The sequence below is a fragment of the Malaya genurostris genome, chromosome 2 (assembly GCF_030247185.1).
Source record: "Malaya genurostris strain Urasoe2022 chromosome 2, Malgen_1.1, whole genome shotgun sequence".
In the NCBI taxonomy this organism is placed as follows: domain Eukaryota; kingdom Metazoa; phylum Arthropoda; class Insecta; order Diptera; family Culicidae; genus Malaya; species Malaya genurostris.
The window spans coordinates 215959333-215977203 of NC_080571.1; the positions used below are offsets into that span (position 1 = coordinate 215959333).

General features: G+C 37.0%; 1 protein-coding gene across 2 annotated transcripts in view; it reads left to right on the top strand.

Moving 5' to 3' along the window:
* The window catches only part of LOC131427532 (protein madd-4), a 671835-nt gene that overhangs the window by 626076 nt on the left and 27888 nt on the right, over window positions 1-17871 (top strand). Inside the window, exons 11-15 of one of the 2 annotated variants that reach the window (XM_058590802.1) lie at window positions 6362-6577; window positions 6640-7101; window positions 7158-7742; window positions 7811-7907; window positions 8174-8302. In XM_058590802.1, the coding sequence (XP_058446785.1) occupies window positions 6362-6577; window positions 6640-7101; window positions 7158-7742; window positions 7811-7907; window positions 8174-8302 (1489 nt within the window). The remainder of the gene's footprint in view (window positions 1-6361; window positions 6578-6639; window positions 7102-7157; window positions 7743-7810; window positions 7908-8173; window positions 8303-17871) is intronic. The other variant, XM_058590803.1, reaches the window with a different exon arrangement.

Consider the following 17871-nt stretch of genomic DNA (forward strand, 5'->3'; position numbering starts at 1 on the left):
TTTCGTTTTCTTTACCGCACAAACGAAATCCAACTTCGCCTATTGTGAGCGTCGTTCGTAATTACGGTGTTATTCTTTCTTCGTGCTTACCGGCACATGTATGTACCGGTGGGGTTTACAGTCCACCTCTGCTTACCACCTATCATTAGATTCCCAAAAGAAAATTCATAACTTCCAACGATTTGTGCTCCCAAGCTTGTATAAGTTGATCGAAAGTATCACTGTATAACTTCACGGTAGGGTTACCACCTCGGAGGCATCCCTCGCCCGGCAGCAACTTTATTTGAGAAAAAAGATCCTGCATTTGGCTTTCCGGAATTTTAAATCATACGGAAATTGTACTGTAATGTTTGGTGGTAGAGATGTTTCTAAGTAGTTGTTTTACCTTATTTGCTCACATTGTTTGTATCTAACTATGGATTTGATTACAGAAAACTCAACGATGCGAGAGATATGCGCATTTCTTTGTCTAGGTGGTCTGGTTCTTTGGTTAACAACAATGTTTCAGTCAATAAGTACTTATTAGTGGACTTGTGGTTCTACCACTAGGTAGAGTTTTCATCTTAAACTCTTTCACTTTTATGGTTGGTGAAAATATAGAAGCTCATGAACGAAGGCTAATGGAAATTCTTTCATTACTGACTTGTACCAGTGTAAGAAGAGCTTCAGCGTAACAACACACAATATTGACATGACATAAACGACGAATTTATTTTGCTTTTTTAGATAAAATGGTAGACGAAAAAATATATGCAAATGAACTGCATCCACTATGCAAAGTTCAAATGTACAATCTGTTCAATCTAGTGTCTCTTGAGATGTATTTCATAACATCCCAGAATAATTAAATTCGAGAAACAATTCTGAGGTAATCCAAAGGTGACCAAGTTTAAATCCTATCACTGACAAAAACTTTTTAATTTTTCGCTATCCCAATTCATCATCTAGCTTATTCCAATCTTTCTCTGGTTTGATATTGATTAATAGTTATGCTGAGTTGATGACAACTTAATGACAACAACCATAACATAATGGATAACCAGTTTAAAACAGTCATCGGTCGTACTGCGGCCCGGTAGATTTTTTATAAGTCCGGCAGCCTGACAGCTACTTCTAGGCCCGACACTGCCGGATAAAGCTCATGCAGGTGGCAGCTCTAGTAGACGGTAATTCGGACTACCATTCTTCAAGAGACAGCACAATTCACGCATCGTTTATCGATGCGAATTGTTGTCGTGTGCAAACGGTCAAGTCAGATCTGTATATCATCATCTTGCGCTGCAATTGTAAGGAGTGTATCGAAAAGCTGTTAGCAACATTGATTACTGAATAAAAAAGCGAAAAAAAACATATTTTGACATCAGTTTTCGATATAAGGAGTGTATCGAAAATAAGCTATCCACAAATTTTTCATTTAAATTATGATAAAAAACAATATTTTATTCAAACTAAAAATTTATCCTTTATTGTACGACGTCAAACTTGAGCATAATGAAAACCGGAAGAAATTTGAGTTATTCCTTCACGAATTTTCGAACTTTTGATCGAACGCTCTTCATCAAGTTCCGGACAAGTGTTGCATCGCATTTTTTGGACGCTTGACCCCAAATCAACTAATGCATGTTCCCAGCTGCCTTACCAGTCTTCTTGAGACGACGCTAAATCCGACCAAAACAGTGGAGATGTACTATGCTACTTATATAAAGGCAGCAATCTCTTCTGGAGACACTCAAATCGATAGATTTCTGCATTTATAGTTCCGGTAGTGTAAAAAATGGTTGACTTCAAACCACAGGGACATGTTGCTTGACATACAAGTACCTTTCGACCGAATTTCTTCACTTGAATCGACATGTCGGCATCGCTCACATCCTCCCCAATGAGGACAGTAAAGTATTGCGGATCTGGAAGGGTTTTTGAGTCCTCCTTTACATAAGTCTCATCGTCCATCAAAACGCATGCATGCGGAGACTGCAAAAGACGCGAATACAATTTCCGGGCCCTTGTCGCTGCTCGCTTCTTCTGTTCTACACTTTTTTTGGAGTTTTCCTGCTTCTTGTAGGTCTTCAGGTGATTTCGCCTCTTGATACGCTGGATCATTCCAACACTCGTTCCTGCTTTTTTGACCAAATCACGTATTGGCATTGATTTGTTCTTCATGATTAGAGATACCACTTTCTTGTCCAGTTTCGGGTTAGAAGAACCGAGTTTTCTGCCTCTTCCTGGTAGCTCATCCAAAGAATAGTGTTCCCTAAACTAATTTTTGATAGTTTTAACACTGGAATGATGAATTCCAAACCGATTCACCAATTTTCGCATAGTAATGCCCTTCTCACTTAGTCATGTATCCAGAACCTTAATTTTAACTTCCTTTTCAATAAGCGACAATTTGAAAACGCAGAATTTCATCTGCACAAACAAGTAAACAAACAAAAACTGACAGCCAAACGCACAGCATCCTGTGATCTGAGTATAGAAAACCATCACAAATACATGCGTACAACACGAATGTATGTGGATAGCTTATTTTCGATACACTCCTTATTGTAGAAAAATTACATTTTTATGCATTTCACTGATTATATTGAAGAAAATCCTAGTTTCTGTGAAACGCTCGCACTTTGGACTTGACATTCTTCATTAAATTCTGCACAGTTACTTTGGTAACTTTCCTGGTGGCAGCTATCCAGTTTTTTTAACTCCTGCATGTTTTAGGACACTGTACCTTCCTTCCGAAAGTGCCGCTTGACGATTGCCCAATACCTTTCAATTGGCCGAAAATACGGGCAGTTCGGTGGGTTGATGTCCTTTTCCACGAATTGTGCATTATTTTTTGACAACCACTGCAATACGGAGTTGGCGTAGTGAGCTGAAGCCAAATCCAACCAGAAGAGAGGAGGAGCCTTATGCTTTCTGTACAGTGGCAGCATTCTCTTCTTCAAACATTCTTCCTCGTACACCTTAGCATTAATTGTGCCCTTCGTGAAGAAAATTGACGACCGCAAACCACAGGTACAAATTGCTTGCCAGACAAACACCTTCTGCCCAAACTTTTCCATCGCCACCGTGGTGTCAGCGTCGTCCAGGTCCTGGTACACCGATTTCGTATAATATTGCGGTCCGGAAAGCGCTCGAGAATCTTCCTTGGCGTAGGTTTCGTCGTCGATCAGGATGCATCCGTCTTTATTCTGTAGAATCCGGTTATACAGTTTTCGCGCTCTTGTTTTGGCCTGAACTTGCTGTACCAGGGACTTTTTCGGCACCTTCTGTTTCTTGTCCGTTTTCAGGGAGTTCCGAACTTTGATCCGTTGAATCATCCCGATGCTGGTGTTGAACTGCTTGGCCAAATCCCGCGTCGACGCCGATGGGTTTTTCCTGATGTACTCAACCACTTTTATGTTCCGGCCAGGCTGGCTGGGACCCGTTTTCCTAGTTTGCAATTTCGTTGTATGTGACACATCTTTCTGAGTACCAAGTGTGCAGAATTTTCTTTCGCATTTCCGGATCAATTCGACTCATCATTGTAACGATAAACCGTACCGAAACCAATCGATTGCGCAGCTGTTATTGACATGTAAACAAACATGTCACCGCAAAACACGCTGCAAAAAATTAAGTCATTCCAGAGTAATAACTGTTTGAATGTTGCTAATTACTTATCGATACACTCCTTATTGGGAATACAAATTAATTATGAATATTGAACAGTAACAGCTGATGTCGATAGTAACAGGAGCTTAGACATCTGTCATTAATATTCAGTTCATATTACTTCGATTTTTTTTAGCCCTGTTTTTCACTGTGTTAATTATGAGCAACTGAGTGTTGATTAAGCAGCGTTGGCGGGAAGTTTTAGTTTTCTGTTTTAATTGGAAGAAAAGTGCAGCTGAAGCACATCAAATGCTTGTGGATGTTTATAATGATAATGCGTCAACTGATAGGGGAGAGGTGGCATGAAAGGGACATTTTCGATTTTAAGATCCTAGTAGGAAATTGATAATATATTCACATTAGGTTAGAGTCGAATAGAAAGCATTTATCAATAGAATTTTGAAGTGAAATGCAATAAATGCCAATAGTCAAACCTTAGTTATCCAATTTCGCATTTTTAAAATATGATTATTTTGTCCCTTTCATATATTGACCGTATTGAAAGGGACACAATAATTTATAAAAGGGAAAGTACGTTATTCGATGGAATATGTTGAAATAATTACAAAAAAATCAAACTTAAAAGTGACTGGAGCTAATTGTTATGCCATTTTTATCTTAAAGATTGATATCATTAAACACTTTTTCATAAACTTAAACAGAAATCAACTTTATTAAACTATTTTTCTCAGAAATAACGAAAAAAAGTTCTCCTTACTGGATATTCAAAATATTCAAAATAAAAGACTAATCAACAGTTTCATACTTTTCTTGTTAGACTTGGAATGCACTTTTTGTCCTTTTTGTTACTTCTGGGTTTGTTTGATTCCTGATCGGTTATATAGCTTTGAAAAATTTGTATCACATGTTTTAAGGTTATGTTATGTTATGTTTCTCAGTCTTGAATGTTTTTTCTCTAAGATATCCCATGTTTTCTAAAAGCAATCTATCTCTTTCAGGAGTTTCAATTATAATTGTGGTTTTATCTTTACGTTGCTTTTTGGTGGTTTTTCGAGGAGAAGTTTTAGGAAACGGTTGACAGGCTCCGGAGATATAAGAACTTCAGTATCGTAATATCCAGCTTGTGACTCATTCAGAGTTTAGGGTCGTGGTTCATTAAAAGCGGAAGATCCAAGTCCTGTCCCTTTTACGGTAGATGTTTCAGGTTGCGGCTCATTCGAAGTTAAAGATTTGATCGCGAAAAGGTCTTTTTGTAACACTTCATTAACTGCCTCTTCAATTTTGTGTGCATCATCCCGAGTTCTCTTTGTAGGTTGCATTTTTAATCTCAAAGGATGCAAAAACTTTATTAGAAACCATGTGTAAAATAGCAGTTTTGAAAGGGACAGTTATGAGGGGACGTCCCATTCATAGCCGTTTGTTGTGTCCCTTTCATAAATATCATACTAAATTTGAAAACTCAACCACAAAATCTACAATATTAAATCAAAGTTTATATACCTTACGTTTTCGTATCTGTAGATGTTCAGCCTATCTTAAACAGTAATTCACAGGTGAATAATGAACTTGCAGCACTCGATCAAACGTTTATCAATAATTACAGTATAATTACTTTTAATATTCTTTATCAACACTCGCAGGAATTCGCCATGTTTGAAATGACAGAAATATATAGTTTACCGCGAACGATCCTGTGTCAAGGTTGCCATAGGATAGAAATAGTGTTGTCTTGAAACTGTTTTCATTTTACGGGTTACTCGAATTGTCCTTTTCAATACGTGTCCCTTTCATGCGACCTCTCCCCTAAATCACACACCTAGAAAAAATCGCTTAAATTTACGTCTTCTGACACCGATATTTACGATCGTCAAACATGACTCATTTTCACAATAAATCCAATACATGTTCAATGCATTCTGCCTTTTCTTTAAGTGCTGAAGCATATAAGTTTACACGTCTGCTTTTAAAGTAGTGTATGTTCGAGACATATGTAAATCATTCTTGTAAAATTCAGTCATTTTACAAATTACGCTCTTATGATTTGAGTCATATGCGGATTTACGTCACCTCAAATTTCATAATTTTTTGCTGTGCATGTAGGTTTCGACGTTTCAAGAATGGAGATTTCAGAGTTGAAGACAAGCCTCGCTCTGAACAACCAACAAAATTCGACAATTGGACACATTACAAGACATGATGTAGTTATTCTCCTGCATGACAACGTTCGGCCTCATGTCGTAAAAATTGTGGAAAATTATTTGGAAACGCTCAAGAGGGACATGGTTGTTGCAACGGATTCAGCACGATCTGGCAGTAATTGGGAATTAGCTTGAAACTTGGATCACCTCACGAGACATTTTTCCGAGATGGAGTTCAAAAATTTCCAGATAGGTGGAAAAAAGTAGTAACTAGCGATGAACGATACTTTTATTAATCTTGAAATTCTGATTATTTTGAAATAATTACATTTTTGATCCCGAAAAACGGACCGAATTAATTTTTATTCTCAATATATCCGGTCCAAAATAGGGAATATTGATTCCTTTTCATCATCACATTAGGTCCCAAGTGGACAGTTCAAAGTAGTTGTAGTATATCGATCAAAGAATGTGCGACTGATGAAAAACTTGAACGGTAACATGATATCACGACTCAACCTACCGACGTGAGAATCAATACATTAACCGAACCAAATGAATTCATATGTTGGTTGATGTTGAATTTCATCTGAATTTATTTTCATTCACAGGTTCATCCAAGACACCGAGTGGTCTCCGTGCAGTGTCACATGTGGAGAAGGGATACGGCGGAAGCCGTTCCGGTGTAAGATCTTCCTGGAGTTTTCGAAGCGAGTTGCCATTTTGAACGATTCTCTGTGTCACGCCTACAAACCGTTGGATGAGGTTGAACGTTGCGTGATGGAACCGTGCTCATATTCGCACAATTTTGAGGAGTCCTATCTGAAGTAGACATTTCGACAGTTTGCCAACCCAACAGTGAAATTGATAAGTTTTTGAATTATTTCAGGGATGGTAACCGACAAAATCTAGATGGAATAAAAGTTCAAGCTGCCGTGCCAGGGAAAACTTATTCCTGGCGCGAAGAAGGCTACACCAGCTGTAGTGCCTCTTGTTTGGGTGGAGTCGAAGAACTAATCATCAACTGCATTCGGGATGATACCGGAAAGATTGTGTCTCCTTTTCTCTGTTCACCAGAAACCAAACCGGAAGCTAGGATACGAACCTGTAACGATATTCCATGTCCACCGCGGTGGAACTATTCGGAGTTTACACCATGCTCTAAGTCCTGCGGGTTCGGGATTCAAACACGTGAGGTCACTTGCATACACGAGGTAACGCGAGGTGGTGAGAATACGATGATCGTGCCGAACAGTATGTGCACAACGAAACCTCAACCGGATCGACAGTACTGCAACATTATCGATTGTCCGGTTCGATGGGAAGTTTCCGATTGGAGCAAATGTTCAAAGTAAGGTCTTTGAGCTTTAGTCCACGAGATCGAATAATACTACTTTTATATTGCAGACCGTGTGGTGGAGGAATTAAAGAACGTCGCGTGGAATGCAAGCAGATCATGGCCCAAGAACATAAAGTGGAGCGACCTGCGTCGATGTGCCCCAGCAGTAAGCCACCGGATAAGAAACCTTGCAATAGCAAGGCTTGTGCGCCGGAAGATCAGCGTCCACCAATTGCTGGAACAAATTCTACTTTCATACAGCATGACTCCAAGAAGAACAAAATTACACTGAAAATTGGTGGTGCCGCTACAGTGTTCTTTGGAACACAAATTAAAATCAAATGTCCAGTCAAGCGATTCAATCGGACCAAAATAAAATGGAGCAAAGACCAAACACCGTTGATCAAATCCAAGAAAATCAAAATTTCGAAAAAGGGTGCTCTCCGAATTTTAGATGTGACGTTCCGCGAAGCTGGTGTATACACGTGTCATGCCGGACTAAGTCACGCCGATCTTCGGCTGTCGGTAAAGCCGAAACCTGGTGGTGTCGACAACAACAACGAAGATAATGAAAGCCATCGAGATGGAGCGGATTTGAATGCCCTACGAGATCATTCATACGTGATGTCACAAAACGGGGCCGATGAAAAAGGGTAAGCTCGGGACTTACAACCAATCAGAAACATATCATATCACTAAGATTATTCATTTGTACCAACAGTGGTAGAAGAAACCGCGAACGAACACGAGGGAAAAACCGACAACGACAACCGACTGATCCCGTTCAGAATGCCGAAAGTAGTGTAATGGAGGATGAGGTAAGTGCCTGAAAATTGAGAACGATTTAACCTTCGCGTCAGTAATTAATCACCCTAACTGCTTTCAAAGTTTACAATCGCTAACAGTAACTAATCATGTACCTCTTTCAACAACAAATCTATCTCTTCTTGGTAAACACTACCCACGTTGACTGTCCCGTAAATGCTACTTCACCCGACTTTGCAACCTAAACCTTGTCCTGGAACGAACTCAAAATCGCACTGTGCCACCCATCGAAATCCTTAAATCTCGCTAAACCTCACAGGAGCTTATGAGATCACATTCGCAAATGACTGCTTCGGACAGTACGGTGGCTTCCGACGTGGCGGCTTCCAGCTCCGGCACCCGGACGATGCCGATGCCACACTTTCAGCATCTCCTGGCAAGCCTGCAGGTGAGATGGCCAGGTTGCCCCAAAAGAAGTCGATTTCGATCATGTTTCAATCATGTCTGTTTTTTTTTGTTTTGTGGTAGAACCGATCTCCACCGCGGGAATCGGTTTTTAAGGTTTTAAGTTGGTTATGCAATTCAGTATCAATGTTGACTGTTTTGGTTTTCCACTGCATGCAAATTGTTCACCGTAACTTGTTACCAGTTGGCGTGGGCGTTGTTCGATTTCCAATATTAATTAGTGATGCTTAGTTGAACGAGTAACGAGTGCCATTGCATCGTGATCAATAAAATAGCGAGTGCGAGTATTTTCGATTGGTTGGAGAACAATGCTCACATCAACTATGTGTTACTTTTAAAACTATGCATGCATGATATACTAACTCCATGGGCATAAACCTATAGAACCTATAAACCTCATTATTTCATAGTTATAGTCATTGAAACCCTTGATTTTACCTAAATTATTAACATTGATATAGAAATAAGTTTCTACTGTTTAAGAAAAGATGACACCACCAGCAGACTTCAGGTAGATTTGTCAAACCTTTCGTAACGGATTGAAAGGCTAAACATCTACCAACGACAATGCATCATTATATTTCTGTATAAAATGTTCAAAACGACGAATGTAATAATGAGAGATTCTCTTTGTTCACTTTCTCTTACGATTACTGCAAAACATTCCGGCTTTATTCGGTAATTTCTTCAGTGCAGATTCAAAGATGATTGCTTTAGTTATTAGTTATTTCATACAGATTTGTTTATGGCCAACGACGTCATATATTGCTTCAAATAAAATAAGATAAAATGTGGTTTCCAAGCTGATCTTCTCTCCTTAAATTTTAATACACTCTGAGTTGTACTTTTGAATGAAAATGTTGTACACAGATAAAAATCTATTACCGGTACCACGATTTTCTAATCATGAAATCATGAACCATGCCTTCTCATGAAATTTCATAATCAAAATGATTGATATCATGAAAATTTTCGTGAAAGATGTGTTGTTGTTCATGTTACCAATCGTTTTGCTCATGAAATCGTGACTTATTATTCATGATAAACCTGTTTCATGATTTCATGATTTTTAATCATGGTACCGGCATTAAATTTTTACCCGTGGATCGATTCACCCAGTTCTCAACACTGAGTACTATAACAGTGGTATTGGTGTAGGAAAAGTGTAGCAATAGGCAAAAATGAACGGTTTCAGTGCAAGAATGAACACAATATTTGTTAGTGGTGATGATTTTTATTTCGCTGTTCAGCACATTAACCTATTAATCTCTACTGAATTTGCGAACTTGTTTCTTCGCACCAGTCCGAGATGTTTGGGTCCACTTTTATTTATTTCACAATCTTTGCAAAGCTTCTATATTTTAAGTTTGTTTTTAAATCAGAACCAGATAAAAATATTTCTGATGGAATCATACCGTAATAGAACATCTCAAGCGTACTGGCGTTATGCCAAATCTACACGGATAAAAATCTATTCCCGGAACCATGATTTAACATCATGAAATCATGAATAATGTCTATCGTGAATAATAAGTCATGCCTTCATGATCAAAACGATTGATATCATGAACAATAACACATCTTTCATGAAAATTTTCATGATATCAATCATTTTGCTCATGAAATTTCATGAGAAGACATGGTTTATGATTTCATGTTTGAAAAACTATGGTACCGGTAATAGATTTTTACCCGTGTACTCAAAACAATGAAAACAAATCGAAAGACTTTAGACATGGAAAAATGCACTACTTTAAACACTGTTCGATGTGCAAGTTTGAAATATCGCTTTACTGTCTACAGGCTACATTATGCAGGGTATTTGGGTATATTCCACACCTAAGGTGCTATTTTGTTGGATGGACCCCAGAGCTACAATCATTATTGGAATGATAAAACATGGGCGGAAAAGTCCCGGGCCTAACAAAGAGAACCCGATTTTTTGGTTCAAACTTAACTTCATTCATCAACGTAATCTCCATCAAAAGCAACGCAATCATTCCAGCGCCGCTCTAACATTTCAATACAACTTTTGTAGAACGATTTATCTTTTGCCTCAGAATAGGCCTCAGTTTCAGCGATAATCTCTTCATTCGTGCAAAATTCCTTACCGGCGAGCACTTTTTTAAGGTGTGCGAACAACCAGGAGCCAAATCTGGCGAATACGGTGGATGTGGCAGTTCAATTCTTTTAGTTTTACGATTGTTTTGATTGACTTGTCACATGAAACATGAAACAAAAAATTTCAGCCTTCAAACGCTCCAATAATGCTCTATAATATTCACTGTTGATGGTATTTTCTTTCTCAAGATAATCGATAAATATTACACCACGCACATCTAAAAATACCGAGGCCATAACCTTTTCACCCGATTGTTGAGCTCTCGAACGCTTTCGACGAGGTTCACCAGTTGCTGTTCACTCAGATGACGATCGTTTTGATTCCGAAGTCCACGTTTCATCCATTGTTACATATCTACGCAAAAATTCCGGTTTGTTACGTTTAAACATGGCCAAACACTGCCCAGAAACGTCAACACGTTCTCGTTTTTGGTCAAAAGTGAGCAAACGCGTTACCCATTTTGAACAGAGCTTTCTCATAGTCAAATGCCCATGAAAAATAAAAACGACATGTTCTATTGATATCTTTACTATTTCAGATAACTCACGCAACTTCACCTTTCGGTCATTCAAAATGATGTTGTGGATTTTTTTATGTTTTCTGATGTTACCGCCTCATTGGGACGTCCACTGCGTTCTGCATCATCAGTGTCTTTGCGTATGAGTAAGCAAATCAATGTTTTATTGTTGTTTCTAATGGAACGGAGTCTTCATAACACTTTTCAAGCCATTGCTTTGATTGAACGGTATTTTTCCCATCAAGAAACAGTACAAACTTTAAACACGGAATTGTTTTTGATCCATTCTTCTGAAAATAACAAAAGTAGCGTCACTTTTAGCACAATAACTCACAAACTAATGAATAGAATATCATGAAAATTTAACAGTTGAAAAAAATGTAACTGCATTCAAACTAGCGCCATATATGTGTTAGGTCCGGGACTGCAAGCCATTTCCGATCGTCTGAGGTCCATGGGAAAAAATCAAATGCTTTGCTAAAGGGTTCCACACGAACTGCTCGAACGACAGATTGAAATGCGAAAAATCCAGTACAAATGCCCCATTTACGATACGAATAAATTTCATTTCCATTTTCATCGGATTGTAACAAGCGACGAAAAATATTTCGAAAATCCAAAGCTCATAAAATCGGAAAACGTCAAAAATGGGCTTGAAGGCACGCTCGGTTTGAGACCGGACTAACTACCATCGAGTGTCATGAGTGACGTCGAAGCACTTTATGGATAAGATCATATGTCTTTTCTGTTTATAACAAGGAAGCAAAAACCATGTATCTTATCGCAGGGTACAAAGTTGAATTTCATCGCTGAATTTCGGTGAAATAATTGCCGAGATTTGCGTAGCCGAGTGTTCGGTAACCTTCTCGGCCAAATTGTATAATTTCTGAGAATCTGAATTTGGTAACTGTCAATTATTGCCGAGCTTTTGCTGTTACTTCGGCAAAAGTGATCGGGATTCAATCATGGATTGGTGAGTTACCAGTAATCGAGCATGGAAAGGATTTTGCGTTATTATTGCATGAAACACAAAAGGCAAATTTGGGGTATTAGTGTATTTTATTGATGCTCACTTTATTTCAAAAGAGAAAATGCAAATCGTGAAAAGAAATATCACAGATAAAAACATTTGTTTCTGGTGTCCCTCTTACCTGGAAATGAACAAATATTCAAAAGAATATATAAAAGGAACATTTTTATTCCACTTAGCTTTGCACGCAATACTGAAATCTCAATTCGTATTTATCTTCAGCTCCATAAGAAATGGCGACGTCCGATGCTATACAAAATCGGTAGGTGACATCAGATGACAAATGTCTTACCGAATTTCAATAAAATCTAACACACTGTTCGAAATCTCGGCAAACGGATTTGCTGATTTCGGTATATATGTTGTTTACGGAGAAATTAGGCAGCATAGGGAAAGAGAGATATTTTGGCCTACTTGTGGATTGGTTTTATTTTTACCAACTTTGTAAAAATATCCACCAAATGTCTTAGCATCTTTGAAAACCCCTTCCTCAATAGGTAATTTAATGTGATTAGCTTCGAATTGATGCAACATGGGTTACTTAACATCGATTAAATCCATAAAGATTGTTAGGTGGGCCGAAATATATATAGTGGCCAAAATACCTCTGTTACCCTATTATGCCAAACTTCGATAGTAAAATGCGCTTTACCGATATGTCAGAACTTTACATTAACGAATTTCGGTAATGGGCATGCGAATTACTGAACAATCGGTAAAATTTTGTATTGACGAGCTCAAAAATCGATTTTAAGTGTGCTAAGCAGCTGTAAGTTGTTTGAAATAATTGTTCTCGATTTCTTCACTCCGAATTGTTTGGCGATCCACAATGGCTTCCTTCCTAAACGCCTAAACGATCAACAGATCTTCGTCGCTTTTGGAAAGAAATTACCGAAATTATCAGTGTTCATGTTATTGCCGAGATGTTGGGCAATTAATTAAAATGAATTCTATTTTTTTTCTTTTTTTTAAACATAAAATAAACATTTCAGTTGAAATTCATTATCATAGATTTATAGATTTCAACATTAAGTTGGCGGTTGAAATGACAGTCCCAAAAATGTAAAAATATATAGGGCAGTTATACCTATAGTCAACTCATTAGAAGAGTCGCAATATTATTTTTCCGATTAGTTTGCTTTCAAACAATAAATGATAAAATCGGATACAATATATTTGGTTCGGCACTAAGTAGCAATTCTGCAAAAAAATAGCGACGCGAAAACTCGAAGCGAATGCATTTATTTTCATCTTAATCTTAAGATCAATCTATCGAACAGAGACAGTAAATCTCTTTCTAACTATATAAGATGACGGCTGGAGCTGAGGTGAATATTGGAACCTTAACCCTATCAGATGAAGTAAATACTGCAAAGCATTTACATAGTAAGATGAATGCTCTTTCATATCATTTCTAGTAGGAACCACAATTTTAATAATCTCCGAATTTCGGTTGTCTAAAAGCTGTTTACCGAGATTACGGTACACAGCAAAAAAATATAAAATTTACAAGTGACACAAATCTACATATGACACAATTCATAAGAACGTAATTCGTGGAACGACAGAAGTTTCCAAGAATGATATAAATATACGCCCGTATTTCAAGCAAACGTGTAAGTTTACATGTTTTAGCACTTGAAAGTATGTCAGAATGAATTAAATATAGGCTATATTTACTGTAAAATTGAGTTATTTTTAACGCTCATATATGTCGGTCTCAGAAGACGTAAATTTACACGATTTTCCTAGGTGTTAGTAGCATTAAATTTCTGATTACGGTTAAACCAAATGCTAATAAACACAGTGATTTACAAAACCGAACATCAAAACGACATTTTGGATTGCCGTGAAATCGGAAATAATGAACCAAGTATTTTGGAAAAGCTATCTTTGAAAGAATTTCAGTAAAATATCGCCATTCATTTTCTGCATCTTTTTTCGCCGAGATTAAAATTAACTTCCAAGTGTGTAGAAAGGAGGTGGCGATTGGTGAGCACCTAAGCTTTTTCAAGTATTACAAATAAAATATTACTTTTTTCAAGATCATAAACATGTCTACGGAAAGTTAAAACCTTGCTTTCGTGTTTTGTTCCCAATAGTGCACAGGGGAAGGCAATAAAGGATGATTTTATTGCTGGTATCTTTTCGGTAACACTGTTTTTGACAGATCCCATATGAATCGTGGCTTGTGTCATTGTCAAACTTATTTAGTTTGGTCTATAATTTAATCATGAATCGTCGTTTGGTCTATAATTCAATCATGAATGGGCACTGGCAAAGTTTGAGGAAGATCCTCTTTTTTATCGAGAAATTGTGTTCTGCGACGAAGCTCATTTCTGGTTGGATGGATACATCAACAAGCAAAATTGCCCCTTCTGAAGTGAAGACCAGTCAGAAGCATTGCAAGAGCTACCAATGCATCCCAAAAAAGTCACTGTTTGGTGTGGATTATGGGCCGGTGGTATTAATCGTGAAAAACCAAAATTGTGTCAAAATTGGACCTTGCGCATGGGCCTTCTAAAACGGAGCCGCTGGAAACATTTGCATTATATTGATCATTCTATCGATTCCAATGAAGATTTCATAAATTTTCTCACAATGAATTTTCCGTAATACTCGGTATACTCGATGATAACTTCGTTTGGCTCGAAAAACTATTACTAAACTACTAAAAGATTCTTTTCTTTTATATTTACATCTGTCTTATTGATATGAAATTAGCAGGGAAGGTGAACTGCATTGTTATTAGGGCCAATCTCAATATTTATTGCCAATAGATAGTGCACACTTAAAAAAATCCCTGTGATTTTAAATCTTATAAGATGCACATAAATTGAGCATCACAGTTCACACAAATTCACGTGCAAGAACATTTAATATTGTGTCTAAAATTCCATGACATGAAATTCGTTGAAATAAAGGAAATACCGATAGCAACCGCCGCGACTTGAACCGAGAATCATTGGATCGCAAGTACGTCTGTTGATCGACTGAGCCACAGAAGCATACATCTGCTTGGTTGGTAAAAGGTACATTTAAATTCATACAGTCGCACCTGCTAGCAGAATGCAAGTTACAGTCGAAACCAGTAAAATTCAAGCTAATCTAACATTGAGTCATTACAAATGAAATTTTCCGTCATATGACAAATTATTTCTTTATGAATTATATCGTATGAGGAATTAAGTCGCCTGTATTATTCAAAATTTGTTGGTGTGTGGTAAACATTAACAGGAGCTCAGAAATATGAAAAGCCATCAGTTGAATAAAAAATTTGATTGAAAACCATTATGGATGTAAAAGTAAATTGGAATGCCATGATTTTTCAATGAATATCATAGCATAATTCAATTTACGTTTAGTTTTGCTTTTACAGTATATTGAAAAAAAACCTGAGAAGTAATTTTACATTCAATTCCGTTACCCTATTCCGAAAGGAACGGGAAATCACTGAAAAAACATTCAATTCCCTGCTCCAAATATGTGCATGAAAATAGATGTAAATACATGTGTACACAGACAAATATAATGAATTTCACACGACATGTGATTCCACTTTGAAATAGATATCAATTGAGTCAAAAATTTGGTTGAAAACCATCATCGATGTAAAAGTAAATTATATTTCCTTGATTTTTCAATTAATTATACAACATATTTTAATTTACGCTTAGTTTTGCTTTTAAAGTAAATTGAAAAATAGAGACTTGAGGAGTCACTTTATATTCAATTTCCTGCTCCAAATGTGTGCATGAAATTAGCGGCCCTTACACGACAATTATTTTTGTCATTTTTAATGATGACTAAGTAGTGATGTATTTCAAATTTGCATAGAAAACTCGATCGAAAATTTGATGGAATACCATCATCGATGCAAAACTAAATTGGATTGCATTGAACTTTCAATGAATAAAATATGTGTGAGGCAAAACGGCTGATTGTGAAAAACATGAAAATGTGCATTTTAAACTACGCGAAGTCATAGATATCTGAGCATAGAAGCAGGATGATCTTAAACAACGGGTCAACATTAATCAAAATAACCAGACAAAACGCGCGGAAACAACGGAATAAAATGCACCCTCATAAAGTTTCTTCTTTAAATTTGGAAAAAAAAGTTTTAGTCTTCTCGCGAACGAAATACTTTCCGGATGTATGTTTGTTTACTATTATTAATTAAATTGATAATTTATGAATAATTTTTGTAAGCGAATTCCTAAGCATACTTGACGATTATTCAATTTAATTCAAATACTTCATCTGTATTAGAACTGAATTAAAAAAAAAAATGAGTGATTGGCACAGAAGTTCACTGGTTACATAATTAAAATCGTCTTCAAAACTTTAGAAAACTACTTAATTTTCTCATGGCTCCTTAGATATTTTTCTCTATTTACAAAAAAAACTGCGATTATAGGATAACGGTACCCGCATTCACCTCAACTTCAGTAGTCATCTCATATACGAAAACCATTAGCTAGAGTGAGATCTGCTGTCTCTGTTTGGTAGATTGAATTTAAAAGTAAGATGAAATTCGGTGCATTCGCTTTGAGTTTTTGAATCGCTGTAACAGCAGTATTGCACAATTTTCGAACAATTTTCTCTGTGATATTGCTTCTTAGAGCTGAAGCAAAGATATTGTATTCGATTTTATCACAATTCGTATTTCCGTGGGTCGTCAACCAAACAGTTTTAATACATTATATTTCCTCGATTTTGTTTTTTTTTCAAATCTTTACGTATATTAGTGAGACATTGCGGATTGCCAAGAATCTATACGTTAAAATCACACAAAAGCAAACGGAGAAGTTGAAACAAATAAAGACATTGGGTGTAACGTAATTAGTGTCAATATTTATAATCAGATGCGTCAATATTTATAATCAGATGGGGTGACGCAGGGGGGGGGGGGGGGGGGGGAAGACGGAGGGCGCACTCGCTCCGGGCGCAACGGATTTGAAGGGCGGCAATCCAATCCATGGTTTTTTTTTTGCTCGCTCAAGTAATCGTTCCGGAGATGGAGTCCATTTTTTGCACACGGGCGCAAAATTTCCTCGGCACGCCACTGCTTATAATCTACTAATTCATGACAACTAAAAGATAGTATCTGACATCACTAAATTGAACTAGTTAATCTCTCGCGAATGAAGAATTAAATTATTAAAACTACAAAAACAGTGCGATTAGAAATTACCATTATTAATATCATTCCGGAGCATTGCAAACATTGTCAATTATTAATACATCTGACAATAAATATTCTATCAATATATCGATTTGCACAGTTCCTTTCGATTGCACGAAACCGAATTATTCCAGATAAAATTGGCGCCATAATGTAATCCTCGAGTTTGTGCTCAATTTCGCAACAATGGTATAATAACCATGGAAAATAAAACAAACGAAGTCATTTACCGAGGCCGAGTTTTGAGTTAATAATATATCGTCCCGTAGAGCACCGTAGGCTAGGGGTTATGTTAAACACCTGCTAATTTATTTATTCTGAGTTACATGAACATACTCGGAGCAAGCTTCTATTTATGTGTCCCAAGAGTTATACATGTACCATTAAAAATTCCAAACAATTTCCAGTTTTCATGAACAGCAATTAATTTCACAAAACAATTACCAAAGTCCGTCATAAATATTAGAATGAATCTCTCGCAACATCGCGACATTATTATTTTTTCCCATATCGAAATTTCGAGTCCTAGTTATAAACGGAAAGTGATCATAGATCCGCATCAAGGTAAACCTTTACTGGTTATGCACCTTTTGAAAACTACATTCTTAATATGCCAATTAATCCATACGCTAAAAACGGTTGTGACCGATTAAAAAAAGACGGTCAACTTCCACACTGGAGTGTAGCACTTTACT